This window comes from Vulpes vulpes, chromosome 16 (assembly GCF_048418805.1).
Source record: "Vulpes vulpes isolate BD-2025 chromosome 16, VulVul3, whole genome shotgun sequence".
In the NCBI taxonomy this organism is placed as follows: Eukaryota; Metazoa; Chordata; class Mammalia; order Carnivora; family Canidae; genus Vulpes; species Vulpes vulpes.
The window spans coordinates 60,758,903-60,784,855 of NC_132795.1; the positions used below are offsets into that span (position 1 = coordinate 60,758,903).

The following is a 25,953-nucleotide window of genomic DNA, read 5'->3' on the forward strand; positions in this document are numbered from 1 at the left end:
AACATTCACACATAAGACTGTGTGTGTTCACTTCTCTTGGATAAATACACCAGAGTGGAATTTCTGGGTGGTTTCCTAGGGTACAGTTAACCTAAAACACTGCGTAAGAGTTTTCCACAGTATTATACCTTTTTATGTTTGTACCAGCAGCGTATGTACTCCTCAGCTGCTGTACATCCTCATTGACACTGAGTATGTCCACCTTTTCAATTTTAGTCATTCTAATGAGTGGGTCTTGGTTTAAATTTACATTTATCTAAAGACTAATAACATTGAACATAATTTCATGAGTTTACTGGTCATTCCTATTACTCTTACTGAAGTGTCTAGTTTTCATTTTTGCCATTTTTTAAAAATTTTTATTTGTTTATGATAGTCACACAGAGAGAGAGAGAGAGAGAGGCAGAGACATAGGCAGAGGGAGAAGCAGGCTCTATGCACCAGGAGCCCGACGTGGGATTCAATCCCGGGTCTCCAGGATTGCGCCTCGGGCCAAAGGCAGGCGCTAAACCGCTGTGCCACCCAGGGATCCCTCATTTTTGCCATCTTTTAACCAAGTAGCCTTATCATTGAAGAGTTCTATATATGTACCCGACACAAATCCTTTTTCAGATGTATATATTGCAAGTACTTGTTCCCATTCTGTGGATTAATGTCTCTCACATTCTTAACAGTGTCTTTCAAAGGGCAAAAGTTTAACTTTGAGAAAGTCTAAATTATTTTTTTTCCTTTGTCATAACCTGTGATTTCTGAGTTCTAAGAAATGACCTAGGTCATTCAAGGAAGGTCATGAAGACTTTTGCCTCGGTTTCTTGCTACACATTTTATGAGTTTAGCTCTTACATTCTGAGCTATGATCCACTTTGTGTTAGTTCCTTGTATGGTATGAGGTAGGAGTTGATGCTCATTTATTTCTATATAGATACACATATATACATTTTGTTGAAAACAGTTTCCTTTCCCCTAGAATTGTCCTGACACACTCACTAAAAATCAAATGCCCACAGAAATGTGGGTCTGTTTCTGGATTCTTGATTCTGTTCCACTGATCTATACGTCCACCCTTACGTCAACATCATACTGTCTTTGTTACACTGGCTTTATAGCAGAGCTTAAAATCAGGTTATATAAGCTTTCCAACTTAGTTCTTTTCAAAGATTCTTCTCAAAAATATGTACCTGATTTCTTAACAACCTTAATGTGCTCAGATATTAATTTGCTGTTGAAACATTTATTAAGTACTTATTAAGCCTACTGAGCTGGCACTATGCTAGGCACCAAGGATATAGTAATAAATAACAAAGATGTGGCCCTGTCCTCAAAGTGCTTTTATTCTACAGTCTCGCAGGGAAAGCATGCACTTTTTAGCTGCTCTACATCCTCACTGACACTTAGTATGTCATGATCCACAGTGAAGGGGAAAAAGTGAGGAAAGAAGTTAGTTTCAACCGAGAAGAATCTTTTAAGTTTTATGGACAGCTACTTTAAGTTTTATAGTTACATTATGTTGTGCACAGAAGACATAATGTAATATTTTTAAGTTACTCAACCAAAGTGGGATTCCTTTTCCTTGTCAGAAACAAAGTTGTATCTGACAGGGTTACTAAGATCATTTGAGTAGTCAATATGTGGTAATATTCACTAATGATACTATTGACAACAGTAGTAGTAATTAACACACACCCCTTGACCCTGTACTATCACTCATTCTGCCTCTAATCCTTTTTTCTTTTTGAAAAGATTTTATTCATTTATTCATGAGAGACACAGAGAAGCAGAGACACAGGCAGAAGGAGAAGCAGGTTCCCTACAGGGAAACTGATGGGGACTCGATCCCAGGACCCCGGGATCACGACCTGAGCTGAAGGCAGATGCTCAACCACTGAGCCACCCAGGGGTCCCTCTGCCTCTAATTTTAACCTTAAATACTGAATTACATTTTACTTTTATCTTCACAAGTATTTATTATTAACTTCCCAATCGCAGGAAATGTCATATCATCTTACATCTGAAATAGCTACAATGATTTTTTCTTTTTGAACCAATAGTGAGATTCTAAAATATAATTGTCAGGAATAATTTGGCCAAGACATCTTTCCATTTTCTATCCACCAAATGGATAAAGAATAAATATTCTAAAAAAAAATCAAACAGAAATTTGGATGACATACAGAGGAAGGAGATGTACAGTGAAAGAAAATTTTATGAGGATCTTTATATATTATGTGTTTTTAAGACCTCAAATCCTTCTGGGCTATTCCTGACATCCCATCCTACTGTAAAGTGGGGAATACAAGAGAAGGAACTATCTGCTTTGGAACAGAATCTAATGGCAACAAAACAAAACAAAACAAAACAAAACAGAAGCTGCATTAGCTCCTGAGCTTTAAAAAAAAGGGGGAAAAAAAAGTCCCAGCAATTTGGAGGTGAAGGGGGGTTGGGAAGAGGCCATGGCTAGGGGAGGTATGTGATGCATATTCATTAACTGAGCTGATAGTGACTGAAAGATCCTTTTAACCAGGAAAAAGTGTTCCACTAGAGGATTGCCAACTAATAAAATGGACAGGATATGAAAGTGTGACTCATGTGGACATGGCATCTGGTGCCAAAAGGTACACACAATGCAGCTCCAACAAACAACTTTTACTTGTAGTGTTGACTGACCTGGAGACCTGGCCATTTCCAGACATGTCTACCTGGCTTCTTGTTCTGAACCTTGTCACAACAGAGCCATATCCAAGGATATGGTGTTCCTCAGTAGCACAGTAAGATGTAATGTGGAAACTTGTACTTTATCAACAAGTGAAAGAGCCCTAGACTTAAGAAACACCTCTGCTTGAATGCCTGGGTGGCTCAGTGGTTGAGCAGTTAAGTGTTGGCCTTCGACTCAGGGCACATCAGGCTCCCCGGAGGGAGTCTGCTTCTCCCTCTGCCTGTGTCTCTGCCTCTCATGAATAAATAAAATCTTAAAAAAAAAAAAAAAAAAAAAAGAAAAGAAAAAGAAAAAGAAACATCTCAGCTGGTGTTTCATGTTTACTAAAGTGAACTCATTCTCTCACATACAAGGTAAGGCTTTTAGTCTGCACTTTGTGCTTGTCTTGGTCTCCTTCATAGTGATAGAAAAATGACTTTCTCTCATTTCATCACTCTGTTCACTGGGGGCAGGAGGCGGTTAGTAGTGAAAATTAGGTAGCAAATCTTCCAGGTTGGTTAGAATATGCAATGATTTAATTCTGGGCTACTGTCTTCCATTTTCCACATGGACTCATGGATGAACAGCAGTTAAAATATTACTTCAGAACATTCACACAGAATCTCTGAGATGTATATAGTCTTTAGCAATGGCTCATACTTAAAATGGGATAACGTGCCTTTTAGTTATCAGCTGCCAAGACTGCATGGAATTAAAATAACTCAGAGAAGTCCAACTCAAAGTGCCAGGTCTGCTTTACAGACCTGGGTTTCTGCTGTGGGTTTTCTCCCTCTGCCGGCCTTGTTCCTTTTGTGATTTTTCATACAGACCTCGCTCAGTACTTCTGCAGCTATTTGAGTGTCCAAAGAGAAATGTGGTCATGTAATATGCCAACTTTGAATGTACTTTTATCTTGATGCTTTTCTTTCCAGTCAGGTGTTTTATAATAACAAACAGTAACAAAGCCTTTTTTTTATTACTTAAGATATTCAGTGGCTTTTGTCTTCCTAGCGTCAGCAGTAACGTCAGAGGATTGTATCCAAGGAGCTAAATGTGCAGGACCCAGGGTCAGAGCAGCTGAATACACCAACCTCAGAAAACACAGACAATGAATTGCAAATGACACTCAAAACAAAACGAGAAAAAAAACCTTCACACAGAAAACTACAAAAGAACTCTACAGACACTGAATTGGCTTTCTGTACACACTGATCCTGCTTAACTGTGTGTGGTAACTAACCAAACGTTTCAGATACTCATGGCCACAAAATAAAGGCTTTTTTTTGTAGGGTGAGGAGTTACAAAAATAAAAATATTATTTCTTTCCTTCAAGTCACTTCTTTATTTAAAAAAAAAAAAGATTCACCAAGTGGAGATAAATTCGTAGCCCTTTCTGTTTTAATCTTCAAACACAACCAAGGAGTGGCATTAGTGATGAAGTGATTAGTCTTCCGTTAATTCTGAAGGTTCTACACAAAAGGTGTATTGTTTCAGCCAGGATTCACATCATGAAACAAAATGGTTTGGTAAACCCAATAGAAGTGATAGCCCTTTCATGACACACAGGGTTCAGTACTGTATATTTCAACTTGTTAGCAAGTCACAAGCACACGCGGGAAATCACTACACTGCTGCTGAAGATGAATGGAAAAGACGAAATTGATGAGCCGCTGTTTAGATTTTCCCACTGGGAATTATTCCAAACTGTCGAAGCATTACATCATTCAGGTAAATGGTTGCAGGACAACATGTTTTGACAACCAAAAGGACAGTATAAAAACTCAGAAAAGAAATACACACTGTTTACTCCAGGATAAGATGGAGGATTCCTTAACCGTCAAGCCATAGTCAATTGCAGCTGATTGCTGGTAACTGAGAAGCTAAATGCATTCTGGTTGTTAGCCAAAGGCAATGCAAAAACCTTTTAGTTTCTTCATGAAGCCCCCTGTAGCATACTTAAACCAGAAATGACAAATCATATTGACATCATAGACATATATGAAAATAAGTGTATTAAGCTTATTTTTAAAAACACTTCCAAAGAAGTTTATAAGCAAAACTTTTGTTTTTTTTGGCCTTGTAGCCTCTCTGTATCACCTTCAAGATAAAACCCAAGCTCCTTATTCTGTGGTACCTCTCCAGTACAGACTATATTCCTATTATGTTTACTAAAGCCATACCAAAGCACCAAGATCCCCATGCAATGCTTGCTTCTATTTCCATGCCTATAAAAAATACTCAAGGTCTTTCAAGGCTGTTTAGTTCTATTCTTCAGAAACAATCTACTCTCTAACTTCAAGTGATCTTTCTGTTCTCATTCCTCAAGAGTTTAGCTGCTGGTCTACTACAGCATTTATCATATATATTCAACTACAGTAATACTTGTTGGGCTCTCCTACTAGATTGTGAACTCCTTAGGGACAGGGCTCTCTCTCCCTTCCATTTTCAGGTTCTAGCCTCACCATCTGGTCTATCCATGTTGCTCAGTAAGTGTTAGCAATGGATAATCAATTAAAAGGGAAGGAAGGAAGGAAAATGAATTCAGAATTTGGTGTAACATGAACTGGATGTTTCAGAAGCTACAGGAGAACTGCAAGGATGTAACGTGTTCAATGACTATCACCGAGACCATCATGAATGCCTTCTAATACACACTGTGCATCTTTGGCTCTATTCCCTTTCCCTTTCTTCCCTCAAAACTTGTGTTTTCCTGCTCTTGCTTCCATTTCTCCTGGTTCACAACTTATACTTCATAGAGGCTTTATAGAGCTTTTCTCTTTATATTTACCCCATCATCATTCTGTGACATTTATTATACATCCCCTTGTTTGGTCAAAGGAATAAGTTCGAGAGGTTTTTTTCCTTTTTTTTTTTCCTTTTTTTTTTTGATGCTTTAGATATGGCAGGGGCATCTGCAAGCCCTCTGAGGTTACTGACACTTGGGTATTAGCAATGCCTGACTTAGCCAAACATTTAATACTAGTAAAGTAAAAATAAAGACTTAAATCTTTTATTCAAGTACTTAGAACCAAGTTCAAGAAGGAAATCTTACCCATGGCTTGCTTCCCCATGGCACACTGATATGTGTTTCTTGGGGACTGGTTGTGATGAGGGTATGGGATGAGGCCAGCACAAACACCAAGGAGAGTAAAGGGCTCAATTTCCAAGTGGGTGGTATCCCTGTCAAGTTAATTAAGAATCAGACATTTTAGAAACCAAGGACCAAAATAAATCTCTCTTAAAGGTCATAAAAATATTATCAGCAAGGTCCCCAAAGGGCCCCAACAAAATGTGTAAGTTTATATAAATGTTTATGAAAATTTATATATAAAAAATATATAAGTAATTTATATAAAACCTCAAGAACAATAAAATCTGATGCTAGTAAAACTGATATCCACATGGATTAGTGGGCTGCTTTTCTTCACTTCTCCAACTTGTGTCAATGGCAAAGTTGTATTACCATCTTAGAGAAGAATATATCCCATTTCAGAAAGTTACCATAGACCTAAGGGGACCAAGACCACAGCCACCAGCTAAGTGTGGCTGTTCAGCACTTTTCACTGAATTTTTTATTTTACTTAACTTTAATCACTTTACATTTAAAAACTCGAATTTAAATAACTCAGTTCAGTTACTCAAAAGCCTTTGAGTTATGTTTGTAACAACTTACACTTGTGAATCTATTTTTCAACTGTAAATGTTATGATAAGGTATTTCCAATAAACATTTAGCCTTCAAATTGAGATGTGCTATAAGTGCACAGCAGATTTTAAAGCCTTATAGGAAAAAAAAAAAAACCTCAATGTTTTTATACTAATTGCATGCTGACATAACAATATTTTAGATAGAGTGAGTTAAATAAAATTATTAAGATTAACTTCATTTGGTTCTTTTTGCTTTTTTCAGTGTGGCTATTGGAAAACTTCAGTGTATGGGCTTGCATGGTATTTTTTTGGACAATTCAGCTGTAGGAACTGGATATAAAGTAAGACTTTATCTAGTAGGTGTTAAAATTGTGGCTGCTTTTGTAACATATTATTGTAAAAATCCCAGTTTTGGCTAACTGATATAGCAACTCAGGTATTTCAAAGGGGAAGGGCAGCCAGATTTTTCTGGATCTTGCTGGAAGTAACAGACATCACATGTAGTGTCTGTGCAGTCTGCTGACCCCCTATATTCCTTCTTCAAGTACTCGTGAGGCATAACTTCAGTAATTTCAATGGTTTATAGTACCTGTGAGGACAAGGGATTTCCAAGATAATCCAACCCTTTGTGGAAAATTAGTTGCAGCGCACGTGGCAAATGACCTCCCACTTATCCATTGAGTTTTTTTTTTCTTCAATACCTGTATGAATTATGTCCCTAGTTTAGTTACAGAGGATTTCCACGCAGCTCTTTGTTTGAAGAAGATAGTTTTGACCCTATGATCTAGCAGAACTCCAACTCTCTCAGACATGTTAGGCCTTTGTCAGCAGAGAGGGAAAGGGCTAGGATTTGTTTTCTTTGTGTGTGTGTGTGTGTGTGTGTGTGTGTGTGTGTTTAAAGAGAAACAGCTTATAGTGACATTTTATGGCCTAGAGTAAAACAGAGTTTGCTTTAAATGTATCATTTTGTTTAAATATTGGCCAATTTGACAATATGGGCCAATTGCCCCATATAAATAAAAACTATTTTTTCAGATGTACAGATTCAAGCAAGCTGAAAATGAACAAGATACAGACCTAAGTTTCTTCTCTTTTTGTAACACAATATTTATAAAATGAGATCATACATTACCTAATAATTATTCAAAGTCTAAATGCTCTGGATTTTGACCTTTGTCAAACAAAAGAGGATATACTATTAAAAAAGATAACCACCATAATCTTCTGTCCTGAACAGGAAATAGAAGACTTTCTAGACAATGTGTATAAGGGCCTTAAACTTGGCTCAAATGAAGACTCAGTAACCTGTTGTTTGCAACAGCAGAAAAACTGGAAAGCGTCTCAATATTCATTAATAGGTTAAATAAACTATGTGTAGTCAGACAATGTAATATAAAGAAATTAAAGTAATATATTTATATAAACATACAAGTAGACATTAATATAGAAAAATATCTAGAATGATAAAGTTGATAATGATGCTAACTTTGAAAATGAAGATAATTGAAATACATTGCCTTGAGGTCATGTATATATGTTTGTATTCACTTAGGAAAAAACTGAAGAGTATACATTAAACCACTGGCACTGGTGATGTCTGGAGGCTGGAGTTCAGTAGGATGGGGAAGAAGGGGGCTCAATCTTTTTACTTCATGCATGTCCACATTGAAAAAAAAGGTCACAAGGATGAATTACAGAATACCACAGTTTTTCTATTTTTGAAACAAAATGTATTTGGATGATTGGTGCTGATACTAATGGCTGCATTCCTTTATAACAGTGAATAAGAAAAATCTGCTTTTGTGAAGCTTCTAGTGGAGAGACAAATAACCACAGATAAGTCAATAAAATACACATTTTATAGATCTTATTGTAAGGTAATAAGCATTAGAAAAATACAGCAGAGGGCAGCCTGGGTGGCCCAACGGTTTAGCGCCGCCTTCAGCCCAGGGCCTGATCCTGGAGATCCAGGATCGAGTCCCACGTCGGGCTCCCTGCATGGAGCCTGCTTCTGCCTCAGCCTGTGTCTCTGCCTCTCTCTCTGTGTCTCTAATAAATAAATAAAAATATTAAAAAAAAAAGAAAAAGAAAAAGAAAAATATAGCAGAGAAAAGGGTGCACAGAGGAGGGGTATCTATCTAACTGGGGTCATCAGGAAATAGCACTGAGAAGGTGACCTCTGAGGAAGACCAGGAGGTGAAGGAGTGAGTCATGAAGGATATGAGCATCCCAGGGAGGGGACAGCCAGTGCAAAGATGCTAAGGCAGAAACACGCTTGAGGTGTGAGGAAGCAGTTAAAGAGGAGAGGTAGGAGATAGTGCTGCAGGTACCAGGAGGGATAGGCAGATCTGTAAGGATTTCCAAAGGAGAGGGAAACCCACTGGGGGTTTGAGAAGAGAAGGGGAAAAAGCACTTTCACCGATGAAGAATAGACTATATGAGAACAAGTGCAATAGAGTCAAGAGCCTCTTGCAAGTCCCCACGCAAGCAATGGCAGAGGCCTAGATGAGGGTGGTAGGTGGAGGGGTGGAAAGAGATGAGAGCGCTGAAGGTCGACATGATAAGCTAAGGGCCTGGATGTGGGCATAGAGGAGTCAAGGCTGAAACTGAGGTTTCTGGCTGAGAAACAAGAAGGACGGATTCCTATTCACTGGGTTACTACACACTACACTACACAAGGTTACTATATACTACCAACATACTCCTTTGTATTTTACTCAATCTTCAAATGAGGAGTATAGTACTTTGTTAGAGTCATACCTTTAAGGAATAAAGATTTTGACTGAAAATCAATGTTTACTAAATTATAATAAGAAACTAATGAAGTAGTACATTTTTCATTTGGTAGCAGGAAAACAGAAAAGTACTTTCTTGACTGAAGACCTAAAATAGTTATTAAATGGTGTATCAAACTCCCTAATTATTTAACAATAAAAGTACAAAAACTCCAGTTTCAGGTAAGTAGTACCACCAGTCACACACAGCAAACAGAAAGCTATATAAATGTTTTATAATGTATTCCAAGTAGAACAGATGCTTCTAAAAATATTACTATTCTTGAAATATCATGAACATATTACTATTTCTTGTTTATACTGCATATAAGTTTAGAGACATCCTTATAACACAAAACATATGGAATTCCTGTATAAACAAGAAATCAGAGGTCTTCTCTAGAAGAGAGAAATCTCCTATATAAACAAGAAATCAGATGTCTTCTCTAGAAGAGAGAAATCCATCTTTCCATAGCGTGATCCATTATTTCAATTTTGACAGTTATCAAATTTCAGAATCAGAGAAGCACTTCCTTTCAAAACATATACCTCTCTCTCTGTGTCTCTAATAAATAAATAAAAATAATTATTATTATACTAAGTGTAAAATGAATAGAAAAGATAATTAAGTCTGAAGATTGTTAGCAGTTTTGTGATAATCCTACATTGAGATAAATGATAGGTTATACTTTATAAAAGGATAGTACACTTTTAACAGATCCTACTAATAGGGAACACAACAGAAGAGATGAAATGAAACGGTGATTTCTATAATCAGAACAGGTGTTAATTATGGTTGTTATTATTACTTACTTATTAATTGTATGTTCATAGAGTGCGATGTTACAGTCATTTTCTTCATTCACATCTAAATATTCAACCAGACTCTCATGTAAGAAGTCTTCAAAATTCCTGGGAAAATATTGGTGAAATGTACATAATTAATAAATTTTACTGCAATGCTTTATGTATGATAATGGAGGATACCAGCTTTCATTTATATCCAAAGCACCTTTCTCTCCCAGAAAGTACCATACATTGGGATGCTTGAAACATGTTATTCATGGATCACAGAATGAAGGCAAATCATTGAAACAAAAACATCCATGGTATTTGTCAATCTGGTCCCTCATTCCTCTCCCTGTTTTTGTTTGAGAGAGAGAGACAGAGACAGAGAGAAAGTGAGGTGTATTGCACGAGGGGAGCGGCAGAGGGAGAGAGAGAATCTTAACCAGGCTCCCACACACAGCACAGAGCCTGACACGGGCTGGATCTCATGACCTTGAGATCAAGAAATGAGCCAAAATCAAGAGTTGGATGCTTAACTGACTGAGCCACCAATGTGCCCTAATCTGGTTCCCACTTCTGAAAATATCTTCTATGACTTTTAAGAGCCCCTATGATGAGAGATCCAGCACTGACATTGATATATCCCTGTTACTTCATAGTGTGCTAATTTACACCAACACTCTGTGATCCTCATGATACAAACTGGTAAATATTTTACAAAGTCTACACAAGTTCAAACAGAGAGGAATGGGTTAACTGGCTGATACATTCGGTAGGGAGGAATTAAGAGACTAAAAATGAAAATACACTTTTCTTAAAAGCTCAGATCAAATAATGTTGTTGCTGATTAAATTATATAAATAAATATTACAGAGTTTGAGAAGTTTTGCTTTTGGTCATTTACCTGTATCCCTGAGCCAGCTCTTCCATATGCTTATTTGTGACTGCAGGCTTCTGTTTCTTAACGATAATGTAGGGTCTGAAATGAAAAAAAAAAAACAAAAACACACACACACAAAAACAAAAAAAACCAAAAAAACAAATTCATAGTAGTTCAAAAGAATTAAGTCAGCAAGTAAGTTCACTATAGTGAAATGAGGGAAGCTGGGATATAATCAAACTGATTCCTAGACTGCCTTGAGGACACCAGGTATTCTCTGCATGTGCAAATACATTGGGGCCTCTTTACTCTCTCTCCCATATACAGGCACAGGCACACACGCCAGCAATGTTTGTATGTGTGCACATGTATGCACAAACAGGACCTCCTCCAACTATCTTAGGAGATATCTTGTTTTAAAGGAAAGGCAACACAAAAATAATAAGACCTAGAAAGGAAACAAAATCCTTCATGCTTTATTTTTTTAAAAGAGTATAAACGCATCATACCAAAGGCATTTCATAGGATTTCACAGAGGAAATATGGGGCCTGCTCCCCAAGACGCACGCAGAGAATTGTCATTGAGAATAACAATGTGTCCTGTAGTGAAAGTCTGGTGAACGTCAGCTTCTTTGTGGACAGACATCACAGGGCTACACTGGCAGGTTACCTAAGGCTACATGTTCACAGAGAATAAAGCTTTTTTACATTGTGATTTTTAGCGAGATAACGGGTGTTAAGGTAGAGAGAGCTTTCAGTCTCCCCATTCTGGTAGATTAACCTGTAACTGTCAGTGGTGATCTGCTGCTGAGGGCCTCGCCACCGCAAGGAAATACGGACACAAAGGATGGCATGCGGCCCCAAGACATCAAGGGCTGTTGCTATTTGGATAAGCGGCTCTTACAGAGAGGAGAGAGCAACCAGCAGACACTTGTGCGCTCTACCCTAAAGTCCAAATAACTATTTGAGGACTAATGAGCACTTTTGAACGGTTAAGAAGGGCTGCACAATTACAAAAAGGGAACACAAGTTGCTGAAAAATGAACTGAGTGAACTTTTCATGGAAATCAACATTTTACCTCGAAATCTTGGCTTTTTCTTGAGAGGGAGGCAGAGAGCACTGCTACCTCATTCAAGGGCTACAGGGAGCAGAGGCTACGAGATTCAAAAGTGAGGACAGGGACGGACGTGGGAGCAGGAGATGGCACAGGTCACAGCTACCTCACTCATGTTCTACTTACTCCATAAACTACCTGTACGTCCAGATCTATGCCAGGCCGGTATAAACTGACTTCTAAAAAAGAATTTGTTTTTTAGACTATCCCATCATATACTGGATGTAATTAAAGAGAAAAACCCCAAGAAAGAGTAGTAACCTAAAAACTAAGAACACATTACTTTTTTCCCCACCGAACCGAACTGATTATGTTAATAGCTATAGGTAAGCACCTGCTACATGCCTGGCATCTACAAGGCCCTGACCACACTGTCTACCACTTAGTTCTCAGGACAGTCCTAGGGGGTATTATTATCATTTACATTTTTTTCAGCCAAGGAAAGTAATACAGTCAGAGCCACGCAAGTCAGTAAGTGAGAAGTCAGGACTCAAACAGGTATGTCATCACCTAGGGTTCTTTGGTTGCAAAGAACAGAAACCAATTCTGGCTAATGTAAGCAAAAATGGAATTTACTAATAAAAATTAAAAAAAAATTTAAAGGAATTTACTGAAAGTATAAGAATTTACAAGGATAAGAATCCAAAAACAAAAAATCAATCAATCAAAACAAAACAAAACAAAACAAAACATCAAAAAGGTAAAATGCCCAGCCTCACAAAGGAAAGGATCCCAAAGCTCCAGAACGGGAGGAATAACATGCAGTCTCTCAACACATGCTGCTGTCAGGATAAATCAGTTCCAACCACTTATTCCTTGAGTTATTCTATTTGGGATTCGAATTCTCTGAGGAGAGTGTGACTGGCCTAGCTTGGATAACATGTCTGACCTCTGGTTGAGCAGGAGAGGGCACCTGACTGTCCCGAGAAGACTGCCAGCGGGGAGGAGCAGGTCCTAAAGGAAAGTGAGGAGGGTAACTAGAAGGAGAAGCTGGCTACTCGACAGACAAGGGCGGTCTATTCTCCGCTCTAACAGACGTCGAAGCCCAAGCTCTTCCCACCACCCCAGCCATTGTCAGCTCACTAACTTGGGCCCTAGCCCTACCTGAGGTCCACAAGGAATGACCACAGTAAAACACACAGAAGCTTACGAGACAAGGTAAGATCCTCACGGATGTCCCTGAATGTTCCCCAAAGACCAGACACCCTGTCTTATTCATCTCTGCCCCCACCTCTTGGCCAGGACCTGAGCATTACAAGCCCTTCAGATGTGCTGAGTGACTAGAAGGCACCTGCTTTCCACAGGGTTTAATGCAACGTGCTCATGCCTCCATGGTTTTGTTCCTGACATTCCCCAGCCTTTCTCCTTTCCTCCTTCGTCCAGGGTAACACCATCTCACTCATCCTTTAAAGTGCAGCTCACAGGAGGAGAATACAGTGGGTAAAATCATGACTGTTGGAGTCAAATGAACTATAAGGACTATCAAGTAAAGAACAGACCTGTCACAATCTACCTTTGGGTAAGTTACTTATATCTTGTTCCTCGTTTGTTAAATGAAAGTAGTAATCCACCCGTACACAGATGAATGTAGTAAAAGCCTTACATGTGGCACATCTACTGAAATCATCAGTAATGGCAGGTAAGCATTATTCCTAGCATGGTGGTTATTAGTAATTACTGCTGCTTTGACCGTGGACTGAGCTCTCTGAGGGCAGAGACTGACCCCCATTAATCTTTGCGTCCTTAGCACCCACATGCATATTCATGAGGGATCTGCTAACTGAAGTCCTCTCAACAATGAAAAAGGTGAAAGTGGATTCAAAAACAAAAATAAGCACATTTCTTTCAGAAGTACACATAAAAACTCTTTTTTAGCAACTTATACCTGCACAGCCTTCCTCCATCAGAGGAAATATAGACACATCGATCTGTGAGATTTGTTGAGATGGAAACAAATTCATTGATATATCCTGCTCTTCGCATCAGTCGAAATGTATTCACTAGCTTCTTGTGGTCTCGAATCACACCCAGGATGTTACCTAAGCAGAAAGAATATTTGCTAGAGGAACAAAATACCAGATCTATTCAATTGGAAATATCCACCCAATAAAGATGAAAAGCAGCAGTGAGCAGTTCATTTGAAAATTCTATTCTTCACACAGGGCAGCCAGTCCACAGGCTGCAGGAAGGCAACACAGCGGAGCAGCTGAGGGTGGCCAAGGACGTGAGTTGAGGAGCAGCCCTACCACATGCAAGTCCAAGTCGCAAAAGTGAGCCTCATTTTCCTCACTGGTCAGCACCACGCTGGGGCTGTGAATGAGGGGTCCAGACCGCCTGGGTTCAAACACTGGTTCTAACACTTCCAAAGGGTTGATGTGAGGACAAAATGAATTGATCTTCCATCAAACACTTACAGCTGCTCTGCCCAGCACTGAGTACCGCTATTCTTCTTCAACTGCTCTTCCTGCCATTGTCATCTGCGGAATGAGGAAGGTGGACTGCGAAATGAGGAAGGTGGACTTTGTGCCCCAGGGTCCATGTGAGGACTCAGAGGTGCCCTGGATGACAATGCAAACTAAGAGCTCTTTCCGTGCTAGCCACTGGGATTTCCGGAATGAGGTGGCCAGGGAGCAGGCCTGTTTTGCTTCTCACCAGCCCACGCGGGGAGGGACTAATGCCCCTGAAATGAGGGGAAAGGGGAGAAGAGCATGGGAGCCAGGCGTTCAGGATGAGCACACACTTGCTGCCAAGGCTCTGGAGGACTCTGAAGGGGATGAAAGGAGCAACTGAATCATGAACTGAAGAGAGGGATCTCTTGCCACAGGCTGCTGACAGTCCATCATCAAGTGGCTGAATATAAGTCAACTTGCTGTCAGGACTGGTCAGTTTTTGCAGTACGTCTCACATATTTAGCTTGAACTTAAAGATACTGCGTTGATACACTGTAGATCAGCTGACAGCTGTCAAAGGGCAGAAGGCAGCCAGCTTCTGCAATGCTACCTTGGGCTCTGACAGCAGGACCTCTAAGACCCTAAGGACCCAGCCAGTGGGATAACAGTTTCTATCACCATTTTTCTACCTTTAAATTAAGGCCCCCTGGACCCAGAATTGAGGTTTATTTGTCCTTAAACACCTTGATGATATGGCTTCCTTCCACCTCCCCAAGACTGATCAGGCTCAACAGGTCTCCTTGATACACTCACCATTGAGGAAGACGAGAAACACATTTGGATAAGAGAGTTCTTCCCCACATAATAAATTCACATCTTCTACCCCCAGGTTACTGGCTAATTTAACAATGGGTCCATCTTCCATGTCAGTTGTGATGTGCGTCATAAGGGCCAAGTTTTTAACCAAACCACATGCCTAAAAAACAAAAGTCATTTCTAAGAATGGCCATTAGTAATACAAGGTACGGTGTCTGAAAATAGCTCACTGCTTTGCTGGTGGCAATGCAAAGCAGTACAGTCTTGTGGGGGACAGTCTGGAGATTCAAACAAAAGACTTAAACGTATACACAGAAGAATTTATCCTAAGGTAATAAGCAAGGATACAAACATAGATTTAGCCACAGAAATGCTCAGTAAAGTACTACGTGAAATGGCAAATAAGGACGGCATTATGAATGCTGCCTTAAAAAAAGAAACAGAGGGACACCTGGGTGGCTCAGCGATGAAGCGTCTGCCTTTGGCTCAGGACGTGATCCTGGAGTTCTGGGATCAAGTCCCGCATTGGGCTCCTGCATGGAGCCTGCTTCTCCCTCCCTCTGCCTATGTCTCTGCCTCTCTTCTGTATCTCTCATGAATAAATAAATAAAATCTTAAAAAAAAAAAAAAAGAAACCGATTATGTAAACTGTTATGCCCAGATAATGAAACACCACAGTCATTAAGATGACACTGTATAGAAACAGTAAAACAAAATAGTAATAGATGTGGGCACCTAAAAATCTACAACTGGCCGGAAATAAGAGAGTCAACAAAGTCAATGCTCAGTACTCTATAAAGCTTGTTGGTCATAGAAGGCAAAGGAAAGACTGAAGAATCGCTCCGGATTACGAGACTAAGGAGACGTGGCAACTGGAAGCAATGTGTAATCCCGGGTCAGAAAAAAGATATTGGTGGGATAACTGGCAACATTTGAATAAGGTAAGATTCTATAATCTACAGATTATAATCCTGTTATCAATGTGAATTTCACAAGGTTGATAACTGAGCAACGGTCATGTAAGATGTTCATATTTGGGGAATCTAGGTTAGGCACTATGGAAATTCTTTGTACTATTTTTGCAACTTTTGTGTACAACTGAAATTACTTCAAAATGAAAAAGAAATAAAATATCTTTATATTTTTATACAACCAAAAAAAAATTTAAGGCAAAATATGAACAAGGGCATAACACAGGAAGTAGAAAACAAAACACTTGAGATGTGTAAAGACTGTATCTTTGATGTGTAAAGACTGTATCTTTGATTCTTTGAAATTATCTGCTAGTGATGCACAACATAGGTACTTTACTGAGGTTAGCTGAAACAAACTCTGGAAAATTCAGTGTTCCAAAGCCCAAGGGTTAAAAATTATGCAACTGTGACAAGCTGCATAAATTCTAGTGTGAGTTTCCATATGGTTTAAGATAAATTAAGATAGGAATGATAATTTTCTAAAAATATTAACTCATATGGACTTCTATTTTCACCTCCCCCAGTCATAACAAATTCCTACACTTTGGAACTTACATGTTTTATACATCATAACTAACGTATTGATTCATTTAGCAGATATCTATGGGGTATCTACTATGAATGAGGCTCTGCGCCAGGAGCTTGCGATAGAATGTGAACCTAACAAAGTTCCTTCTTCCAGAAGTTTACAATGAACAGAATCCGGTGAAACCAATGGTCAGCATGAGGGAGAAAGGGCCATGATGCAGAAATGGTGGTATGTCAGAAGCAAACCTACTTAAGCTGCTTGGTTCTGTGCTCCCTGTTGGCTGCAAGTCTAATGCCCTCTAAGTACACCTAAGGAAAATAAGGAGTTGCTTTAAAAAAGATCCTTGCAAACAAAGATGAGGGTCTCTTCATTTTCCCTCACATTCTTATCCTGTCTTCACTGCATGGTTTGATTCTTGTGATAAGCCAAAGTAAGTAAGAAAACTGGGACTGTATTTCTATCAGGTGAGATACTAAATTGAATGCCTGTCAGTACTGGTTTTCAAATGGACACTGATGTTGTCCTAACAGGCTGCATCAATTATTTCTCTGCCAGATAGATAAGTGGCTGACCCAAAAAAGGATACGCCCCAGAGAAATGGAGGTAGAAGCAGAACATCACCAACAGGTACTACCTATGACATAGCAGAGACTCCTCGGGTATCTTACCTCTCCTTCAGGAGTGTCCGAAGGACAGAGCATTCCCCACTGAGATGGTTGGAGGGAACGAGGACCACTCACTTTTCTTGTTTTTTCAAACTGAGAGGAGATTCTTGTCATCATGCCCAGGGCAGATATATATGACAAGCGAGACAAGACTTGAGTCACACCCTGGCGGTCCATTTTAAATCTCTTGAGAGACCAATTTCCCTGTAGAGGAGAAAAAAAAGACATAAGACCACTTCTGATCTGTTCGTATGTTGCCTGGTACTTTGCAGTTACTCTGAGAAGCTCATCACAGGAACTATGTATTTGTGAAATTAGAGCCATAATGTATATTCAGAAATCAAAATACCACAATTAAAATGAAAATTGAGTCAGGTCATTCGCTGGTGCTTTCTAGGGGTTTAATGAATATCACCTGTGTTTAGCGACCAGGTCAGAACGCTCTGATATATCAACCTTATCACACTGCAACATTTACTTTCTGAAGTACTGGTAATATCCTGAACAAACCAGTTCAACCAGAGATTTCCACTGGAAGCAATAAGCTCATTAATAGAACACAAGGTAAAAGTAAAAGTAGCTTGTAGCTCAAAGAGTAATTTCATGTTGGAATATGTCATTATTTGGATGTCTTCCAAAATCTGTCTTAATTAGAGGAAAATACACGAATAGAAAATACCAGAAAAATGACTCCAATAGCAGTTATTAGGGATAATGAATAAACTGTTGGCTTCCTAATCAAGGCTAAAAATTGCATATATATATTCACGTGAAGAAATAGTATATATTTCTGTGACTATCATGTTGATCTTAAAATAGATTCATAGGAAATAAATCTTGAACATTAAATTTAGTTTCTCTTGTACGTACTGAATATATCATGTTATATTAAATATATTACTTTATAGTTGTATCCAATATACACATTAACTATTCTGAAAGGTAATTTAAAGATGAAGGTTAGGAATGGTTAAATTTTCAATTCATGGCAATGGGACAGGAAAAAACAGTATGGCTAGAAAAGTGAAGTTAAAAATGTCAAAGAAATTACTGATTCAATAATCTTTCCGATTCAAAAGAAAAAAATTACATCTACTAAATGGTGGCTCTTCATTTTTCTTTTGAGAATCTGATGAAAGAGATGTCTGTTCTCTTGGGGAAAATGCAGGTAGGCCCATGAACCAAAATTTCACATTCCACTTCCAGGGAAGACCCATGGATCCTAGGTTAAAAACCCTAACAGGAGAAAAACTGCTAGAGTTTCAGGAGGAGATAGGTAATCTGCTTGAATTAAAATTTGTAACCCTGGGGGCATTCCCAGGGTCACTAAAGTTTAATCATTATTATGGAAGAGCTATCATTGCAGAAACTTGAGTTTTTCGATAATGTGGAAAAGAGTTAAATTCTAGGAAGAAACTATCCATTACAAAGCGAAGAAACGGAGCAAACATATTTATTCCACCGGTTAAACACATGTTGCTTTTTCAGTTAACTCCTTTTCTGCTCTGAACGGGGGTAAGCTCAGTAAACCAACTGATGTCCCGCAAGTAGGCATAAGGACGGTAAATAAATATTCCACACAGAGCTAAAGGAAGGCCACAGCTGCCGGCAAATAGGAAGTAGATGGGGAGTAAAGCCAAGATGTCCAACAAGAGGATTTGTTCTAGTATTCCGTGCAAGTCTAATGAAAGGGAGAGGAGAAACAGACAAGGAGTCTAAAAATGCTCTTCTGAGAAAACTTATGTGTTGAAAATATGCTCCTAATGGTAACAGAGAATTTTAGAATTTGATCCTCTTCCAGCTGCCTACACACTGCGGTATACCTGCAACAAGGTCTGCTACAAACTTTTTCAACAAGTAGTTTTCTCCAGGCGGTAAAGCAGAGTACTAAGGGGCAAAAGAACTACTTTAAAAAGCTATCATAACCTGAAACTCATGGGTCAGAAAGCAAGAAAAAGTAATTCTAACAAATGTGTGTTCAAGTGCTCTTTGGAGGCTTTTCTTCAAACATCTAGGGATCTTGTTTCTGACACGTCTGGGCCACAAGAATATAACAAGCCTACACGGGCACAAAGGCCCGGTTCACCAGTTTGAGGTAGCTGTCCCTTGCAGGAGCTGTTCACACGGACTCACGGGCTAGTTTCTAAAGATGAGCACTGCAGCAAGTCTGCCACTAATTCTTTTCATTGTTAAAGGAATAAACGTGTTATACCAAACTATTCTTCTGTTGGGGTGAAATCCCATCTATAAAACCAGTTTTATGTCTGGCATACAAAGCACAACTAGATTTCATCAGATAGACCTATAGTCATGATGCTTTAAGAAAGGGAGCAAAAACCTATCTGATAAGCCTTTATGAACAGCCAGGAGCCCTGCGTACATAGCAGCTGCCCAGGCCTGAATTCATCACTCATGTGAGACACAGCTGATAGCCCTTTTAGGAATATAAACTTACAATGAAATGAAACATTTTGTATTGTTGTGAACAAAAGCTATCATTAATAAACCTACTCCCACTATGTCAGTTTTATTACAGAAAAAAAAAATGGGAAGAAGTATCCATTAAAAGAATGCCTATTACCAGTTAAACTCAAAGATTTTCCCTCTATGTAAGAGTTACCGGTTTTTTTTTTACTGCCTGTTAGAACAGGGACTATAATTGGCAATAAAGCTACACAGTATCAAAATTCCTAATGATTAACATTTAAACTGTAGACTGTATTTCAAAGTAGAAAATCTGTGATTTGTTAACATCCTTTAAATATAAATGTATTTTTTAACCTAGATTCCCAAAGTGCTTTGAAGTTCCATTTCATGGAATAGATGTATAACTAAGTCAGGAAACCCTAAACAAATGACTGAAGACTTACTGTAGAAATGGCATTCACCATGCCGTTGGTAATCTGGTCCTGACGCATGTGCTTCACAACATCAAACTGAGCTGCTCTTTGCTTAGGAATCACCTGGTCTGCAATCTTCTTCATTTCAGAATTAAATTTTTTGAATAAATCTTCAAAAAGAAGTGATAAAAGCTAAAAAAAAAAAAAAAGAGTATATGGTGATGCATTACTCATCTATTTAGTAAACTTTAGGTCTCTATTAAACTGTTTTTTAAAAAAAGATGGAGAAACTGCTTAACAACGAAGAAATATTCAAAAATTCAATTTGATAAATACACACTTTTCTATGTGCTTATCACTATACTAGGCACTGGCAATAAAAGCAAAAACAGTGACATAATTTCTGAACTAATTTAGACCAGTCACGTCCAGACTTTTAGATGTCACTGTCCAGAGACCGATGTTTTAATTTTATAGATAAAGATAATTAAAATCCCAAAAAGGGGGTGGTGGAGAAGAATTACCATTAAAAAGTCTGACAACTTGGATGATGCAGTGCTGTTTGGACCTCTCCTATATCTCTGGTAAAAATGTAAATTGGTACCACTACTAGGAGGACAGTTTGCCATTAATCTCATCTTCCCTATGCCCCCTCAGTTCCTCCCCTAGGTACATCTCCACAGCAGTGCTTCTCAAACATCAGCATGCCTGGTAAAAATGCTCAAGGATTGTTAAAATGCAAATTGCTGGCCCCACCCCTACAGTTTCTAATTCAACAGGTCCAATAATTTGCATTTCTAACAAGTTCCCAGGAGATGTCAGAGCTGCTGGGGGGGGGGAAGGCACCTTGAGAATCACTGTCCCTACAGAAATGTGCATCCCTAGACAGATACAAGATGTTCACAGCAGCATTATTTGTACGAACTAAAAACTGAAAGCCATACAAATAATATTTAGTTAGACAAATTGTGGCATACTCGAAATAATGGAACACTATAAAGCAATGAAAATTAACAAAAAACCAACAAAATCATGGCTGGATCTTAAAAGCATAATATTGAGTGAAAGAAGCCACATACAAAAGAATATGTATGGTATGATTCCACTGACACAAGGTTCAAAATAGCAAAACTGAACTATAATTCGATGGCAAAACTCTACAGAAAAATCAAGGATATGAATATCATAAAAATCAGGCTAGAGGGAGGATTTTGATCAGGTAGGAGCATGTTGTGGGCAAGGGATGACTTCCATTTTTTTTTTTTAAGTCTTCCATCCTTTTTTTTTTTTTTTAAGATTTTATTTATTTATTCATGATAGTCACACAGAGAGAGAGAGAGAGAGAGAGAGAGGCAGAGACACGGGCGGAGGGAGAAGCAGGCTCCATGCAGGGAGCCCGACGTGGGATTCGATCCCAGGTCTCCAGGATCGTGCCCCGGGCCAAAGGCAGGCGCCAAACCGCTGTGCCACCCAGGGATCCCCAAGGGATGACTTCTAAACTGTTCAAATGATTTTTTTTCTCAATCTGAGTGCTATGTACAAAGGTATCTGTTTTATTACAATTTGTTAAGCTAAAATGTTTCATGAACTTTTTTGTATGTAATATTTCTTAATAAAAATATTGTATTATATAATATCCACCAATTACTCTAACATCATCTCATTTCAAAATGACATTTTAAGGCAGAGCAAATAATCTCAGAAGAAAAACAAGAAGTAAATACAATTTGCTCCATAAAACCCTTATCATCCATACTTATTCATTCCTCTCCAGACCAGTGAAAACTGGCCCATGGACAATACCAATCCTCAGACTAGTGGTCTGGGCACAAGTCTACATAAGCAGAGAATGATATAAAGGCAACAGAGACCAAAGTAAAGTCTGAAACAAGACAGCTCAGCCTATGCTAGGAAAAAAAAAATTAAAGTGTTTAAGTCCTCATCCTAAGATTATTGGAAAACAACATTAATGAATGATTTCATGAAACAGATGAATACCAGAGATGGAAGGAAGGCTAGGATTTGGAGGGAGTGGAGAGCTTATGAAAGATTTGCAAATTCCACATCCAGTAGGAAGTAGAAAGCCAGAATACAACATCCCCTCCACTCTAATAAAAAAAAGATAAATCGGCTACAAAATCATATATTTCTGGAGTCCAGCAGAGAGGTAAGGTTGCAAGGCACCCAGGTGAACAGAATACAAATGGTGACAGTCTGTTCAGAGAGAGATGGGACATATGACAAAGATGATGATGTCTACCCCAGAAGAATCAGACAAAATTTTAAGGACTTCTTAAATGCCAAATGTGAGCTACTACGGAAGCTTAGAATCATTTGGAGCCTCAGACACAAGAGGATTTGCACTCACAAGTTCTTTTCCATGGAGTGCTCACAAAAGACTGGAGTAAATAAAACAAAAGACCTGAGAAAGATGCCTTCGTTGGAACAAGCAACAAAACCCTATTTCCTTGGACTTTTGCTCATATGAAACAAAATCTTTAAGTTGCCAGAGAAGCATCAGGAAACCCTCCTGACAATATAGTTCCAGGGAAAGGTGACCTGCACTGAGAAGGGATAGAAGCCTTCTGTCCTTGAGGGTGGAAAGGAAAGCCCCCTGCTCCCACCATAAGCCCTGCATCCAGTAATAAGAACAGCAAGTCTACTGCTGGAGGAAGGCCAGTTAACCCTCTGGCCACCAATTCCAGGAAAAGATACCAGGCCAGATGGAAGAGGACCAGAAGCCAAACTGCAACTTTCCCTGAGAGGAGCAGGAAACAGGCCTGGGTCAAGGATCCTGCACTGGTACATAGCAAAAGCCGTATACCACAGGAAAGGGCAGGAAACTGAAAGCTTCACTTTATATAATTGAGGAATAGGACAGATTGCCCATTTTTACCACTTCTATTCAACATGGGATTGGGGGTACCATTCAGGGCACTATGGGCAAGAAAAAGAAAATATATAAATGTTGGAAGGGAAGAAGTAAAACTGCCATTACTTGCAAATAACATGTATGTCCACGTAAGAAATCTCAGAGTCTTTAAAAAAACAAAACAGAACCTACTAGAACCAACTAAGTTCAGCAAGCCTGCAAGATACAAGGTTAGTATACAAAAAGAAACTGTATTTAAATTTTATTAAAAGATTTATTTGAGAGAGACAGAGAGAGGAAGAGGGAGAGCATGAGCAGGGAGTGGGACAGAGGGAGAGGGAAAGAGAGAATCTCAAGCAGACTCCAGCTAAGCACTGAGCCCAATGCAGGCTTCAATCTCACGAGTCTGAGATGATCTGAGCAGAAACCAAGAGTCAGATGCTTAACTGACTGAGCTGCCCAGTTGCCCCTAAAAGAAACTGTATTTAAAACATTACTGAGAGACATTAAAGAGAATCTCAGTAGTAGAGATATACTATGTTCACAGATTTGAAGACTCAGTATTACTTAGATGTCAATTCTCCCCAAATTATTCTATAAATTCAATCAAAATATCAATCAGAAACTAGCATCCCTTTTTTAAAAAAATGGAAATGGTAATACTAACATTTAAGTAAAAATGTTAAAAAAATAAAAATAATAAGTAAAAATGTTAAACTCCCAAGTTCATGATGATAGAAAGGAAAAAAAAAAAACCCTTCATCTGTGGAAGAAATGAGATAGCTAAATCAATAGTCTATAACCTGGTTTAAAAAAATCTAGCAAGCATTTACCCTGCCTTTCCCATATAAATTATGTCTCAGTAACCAAAGAGATGATAATGAAAAATATTCTTTATTGAAAAAATGCCAGCTTAAAAAAAAAAAAAAGCAGAAAGAGTAGAGTATCACTATTTTGCATGCCCTAATCAAGGTAATGGAATGATCATCATCAGATGTTAAATAAAACCATCAGGAGAAAAGCTGATGGGGAACTTTAAAACAGATCTATCAGGGCCCAAACACCTAAACCCAGTGACCAATTCCAATGGCACAAAGTGTAGATATAACCAGTCATATTCTTCCTGATAGGATACAACAGCAAACTGTATAGTGCAACCCACGAAGCATACTAGCCAAAAAGGAAAAGAGAGAGAGAGAGAGAATTTGAATATGATCTAGCCTCTGAATTTAACTCCTGGTTTACAAGAAATTTAGAGAAGAGAAAAACAGAGAGGAAAAAATATATATATAGAAAGACATCATGAGTATATCATTAGCAAAACCCAAACTTACAGAAAAAAAAAAAAAACCCTTTAAATCAATAAGGAAAATGCAAATTAATACCATAAGGAGACGCTACTTTACACCCACTAGACAAAAGTTTTTAAAGTTTGATACTAAGACATAGAATGGAGATCATGAGGAACTCATAAACAGTCAACATACAAATACTTGGAAAACTAGTCTGATAGTCTCCAGTTAAACTGAAGATTTAACTTGACTCCAGGACTAAGCATTCCTATTTGTAGAAATTCTTGCACTAGAAAATATAAATAAGAATGTTAATAATTTTTAAAAAGGGAAATCATAAAGAGAAATGATTGGTAGAATGGATAAAGTGTTATTTATCATATATATCTTATATATCACATCATATTCCATATATACAATAGAATATAATACAAAAGTGGAAGTATGGTGACATGCAACAAAATAAATATTAAATATAATGCTGAGTGACAAAAAATGTTGCAAAAAATGAATAAATTATAAACCTTTTTTTTAAGGATTTTTATTTATTTGAGAGAGTGAGAGTGTGAGAGAGTAAGCATGAGCGGGGTCAGGGGCAGAGGGAAAAGCAGACCCCTCGCTGAGCAGGGACCCTGATATGGGGCTTGATCCTGGGACTCCAAGACCATGACCTGAGCCAAAGGCAGATGTTTATTAACCAACTGAGCCAGGCACCCCAGTATGAATCTATTTTTACAAAACCCAAAAATAAGCAAAAAAACTTATATTGTAATAAAATATTTAAAAATTTTTAAATTTTAAAGAAATTTCTGGTTGACCCTTGAACTACACATTGAGAGGTGTGGCCCAAGTCCTCCCACTGGCCCAAATGTGGGTAGAAGTTATAACTGCTTCTTCCAATATAGTAGAAATAAATGAAACTGAAGCCTAGCTCATTAAGGTGACATGGGTTCTGTCTCATTGATGGGAAACATTCGTCTGGAGCCCTGAGCCACAGCCCTGGTCAGGTCAGGTCCTAGCCAAGACCAGCCTTCCAGCCCTCCCCACAGCCATTTGTAGAATACTACCAACTGACCTCCAACACCATGTAAAACAGAAGAATCAAACAGCCAAATCCTGCCTGAACTCCTGACCCATAAAGCTGTAAGTTATAAAGTAATGGTTGTTGTTTTAAGCCACCGTTTTGGGATACCATGCCACATACCAAGAGATAACCAGCCATTTATATAAAGTTCTTGAAACTAGGGCAGCCCGGATGTCTCAGCAGTTTAGCGCTGCCTTCAGCCTGGGGTGTGATCCTGGAGTCCTGGGATTGAGTCCCGCGTCAGGTTCCCTGCATGGAGCCTGCTTCTCCCTCTGCCTGTGTCTCTGCCTCTCTCTGCGTCTCTCATGAATAAATAAATAAAATCTTAAAAAAAAAAAAAAAAAGTTCTTAGGTGTCTTGAGACACCTAAGTAGGTGTCTCACTACTAATAAACAGCAAGTACCCTTCTTCAATATTAAAATATAATGGATATTACATGTACTTAAGTTCCTCTGTAAAATTAATTGCATTAGTTTTTTGTCCCTTTGTAGGCCTTTTTTTTTCCTTTAAAAGAAAAAGCCTTGACATATTTGTAATGTAAGTTACCTAACAAAACATTAAAGTACTATCACTGAGGTGTTACATACCACATCA

The 25,953-nt window shown here is 38.5% G+C and overlaps 1 protein-coding gene across 4 annotated transcripts in view; it reads right to left on the bottom strand.

Moving 5' to 3' along the window:
* The window catches only part of POLR3B (RNA polymerase III subunit B), a 107,745-nt gene that overhangs the window by 42,719 nt on the left and 39,073 nt on the right, over positions 1–25,953 (bottom strand). For all 4 annotated transcript variants that reach the window (XM_026010930.2, XM_072741614.1, XM_026010931.2 and 1 more), the window contains exons 13-19: positions 20,142–20,303; positions 17,275–17,475; positions 15,101–15,263; positions 13,783–13,936; positions 10,807–10,881; positions 9,927–10,025; positions 5,745–5,872 (exon numbers count right to left, since the gene is read on the bottom strand). In XM_026010930.2, the coding sequence (XP_025866715.1) occupies positions 5,745–5,872; positions 9,927–10,025; positions 10,807–10,881; positions 13,783–13,936; positions 15,101–15,263; positions 17,275–17,475; positions 20,142–20,303 (982 nt within the window). The remainder of the gene's footprint in view (positions 1–5,744; positions 5,873–9,926; positions 10,026–10,806; positions 10,882–13,782; positions 13,937–15,100; positions 15,264–17,274; positions 17,476–20,141; positions 20,304–25,953) is intronic.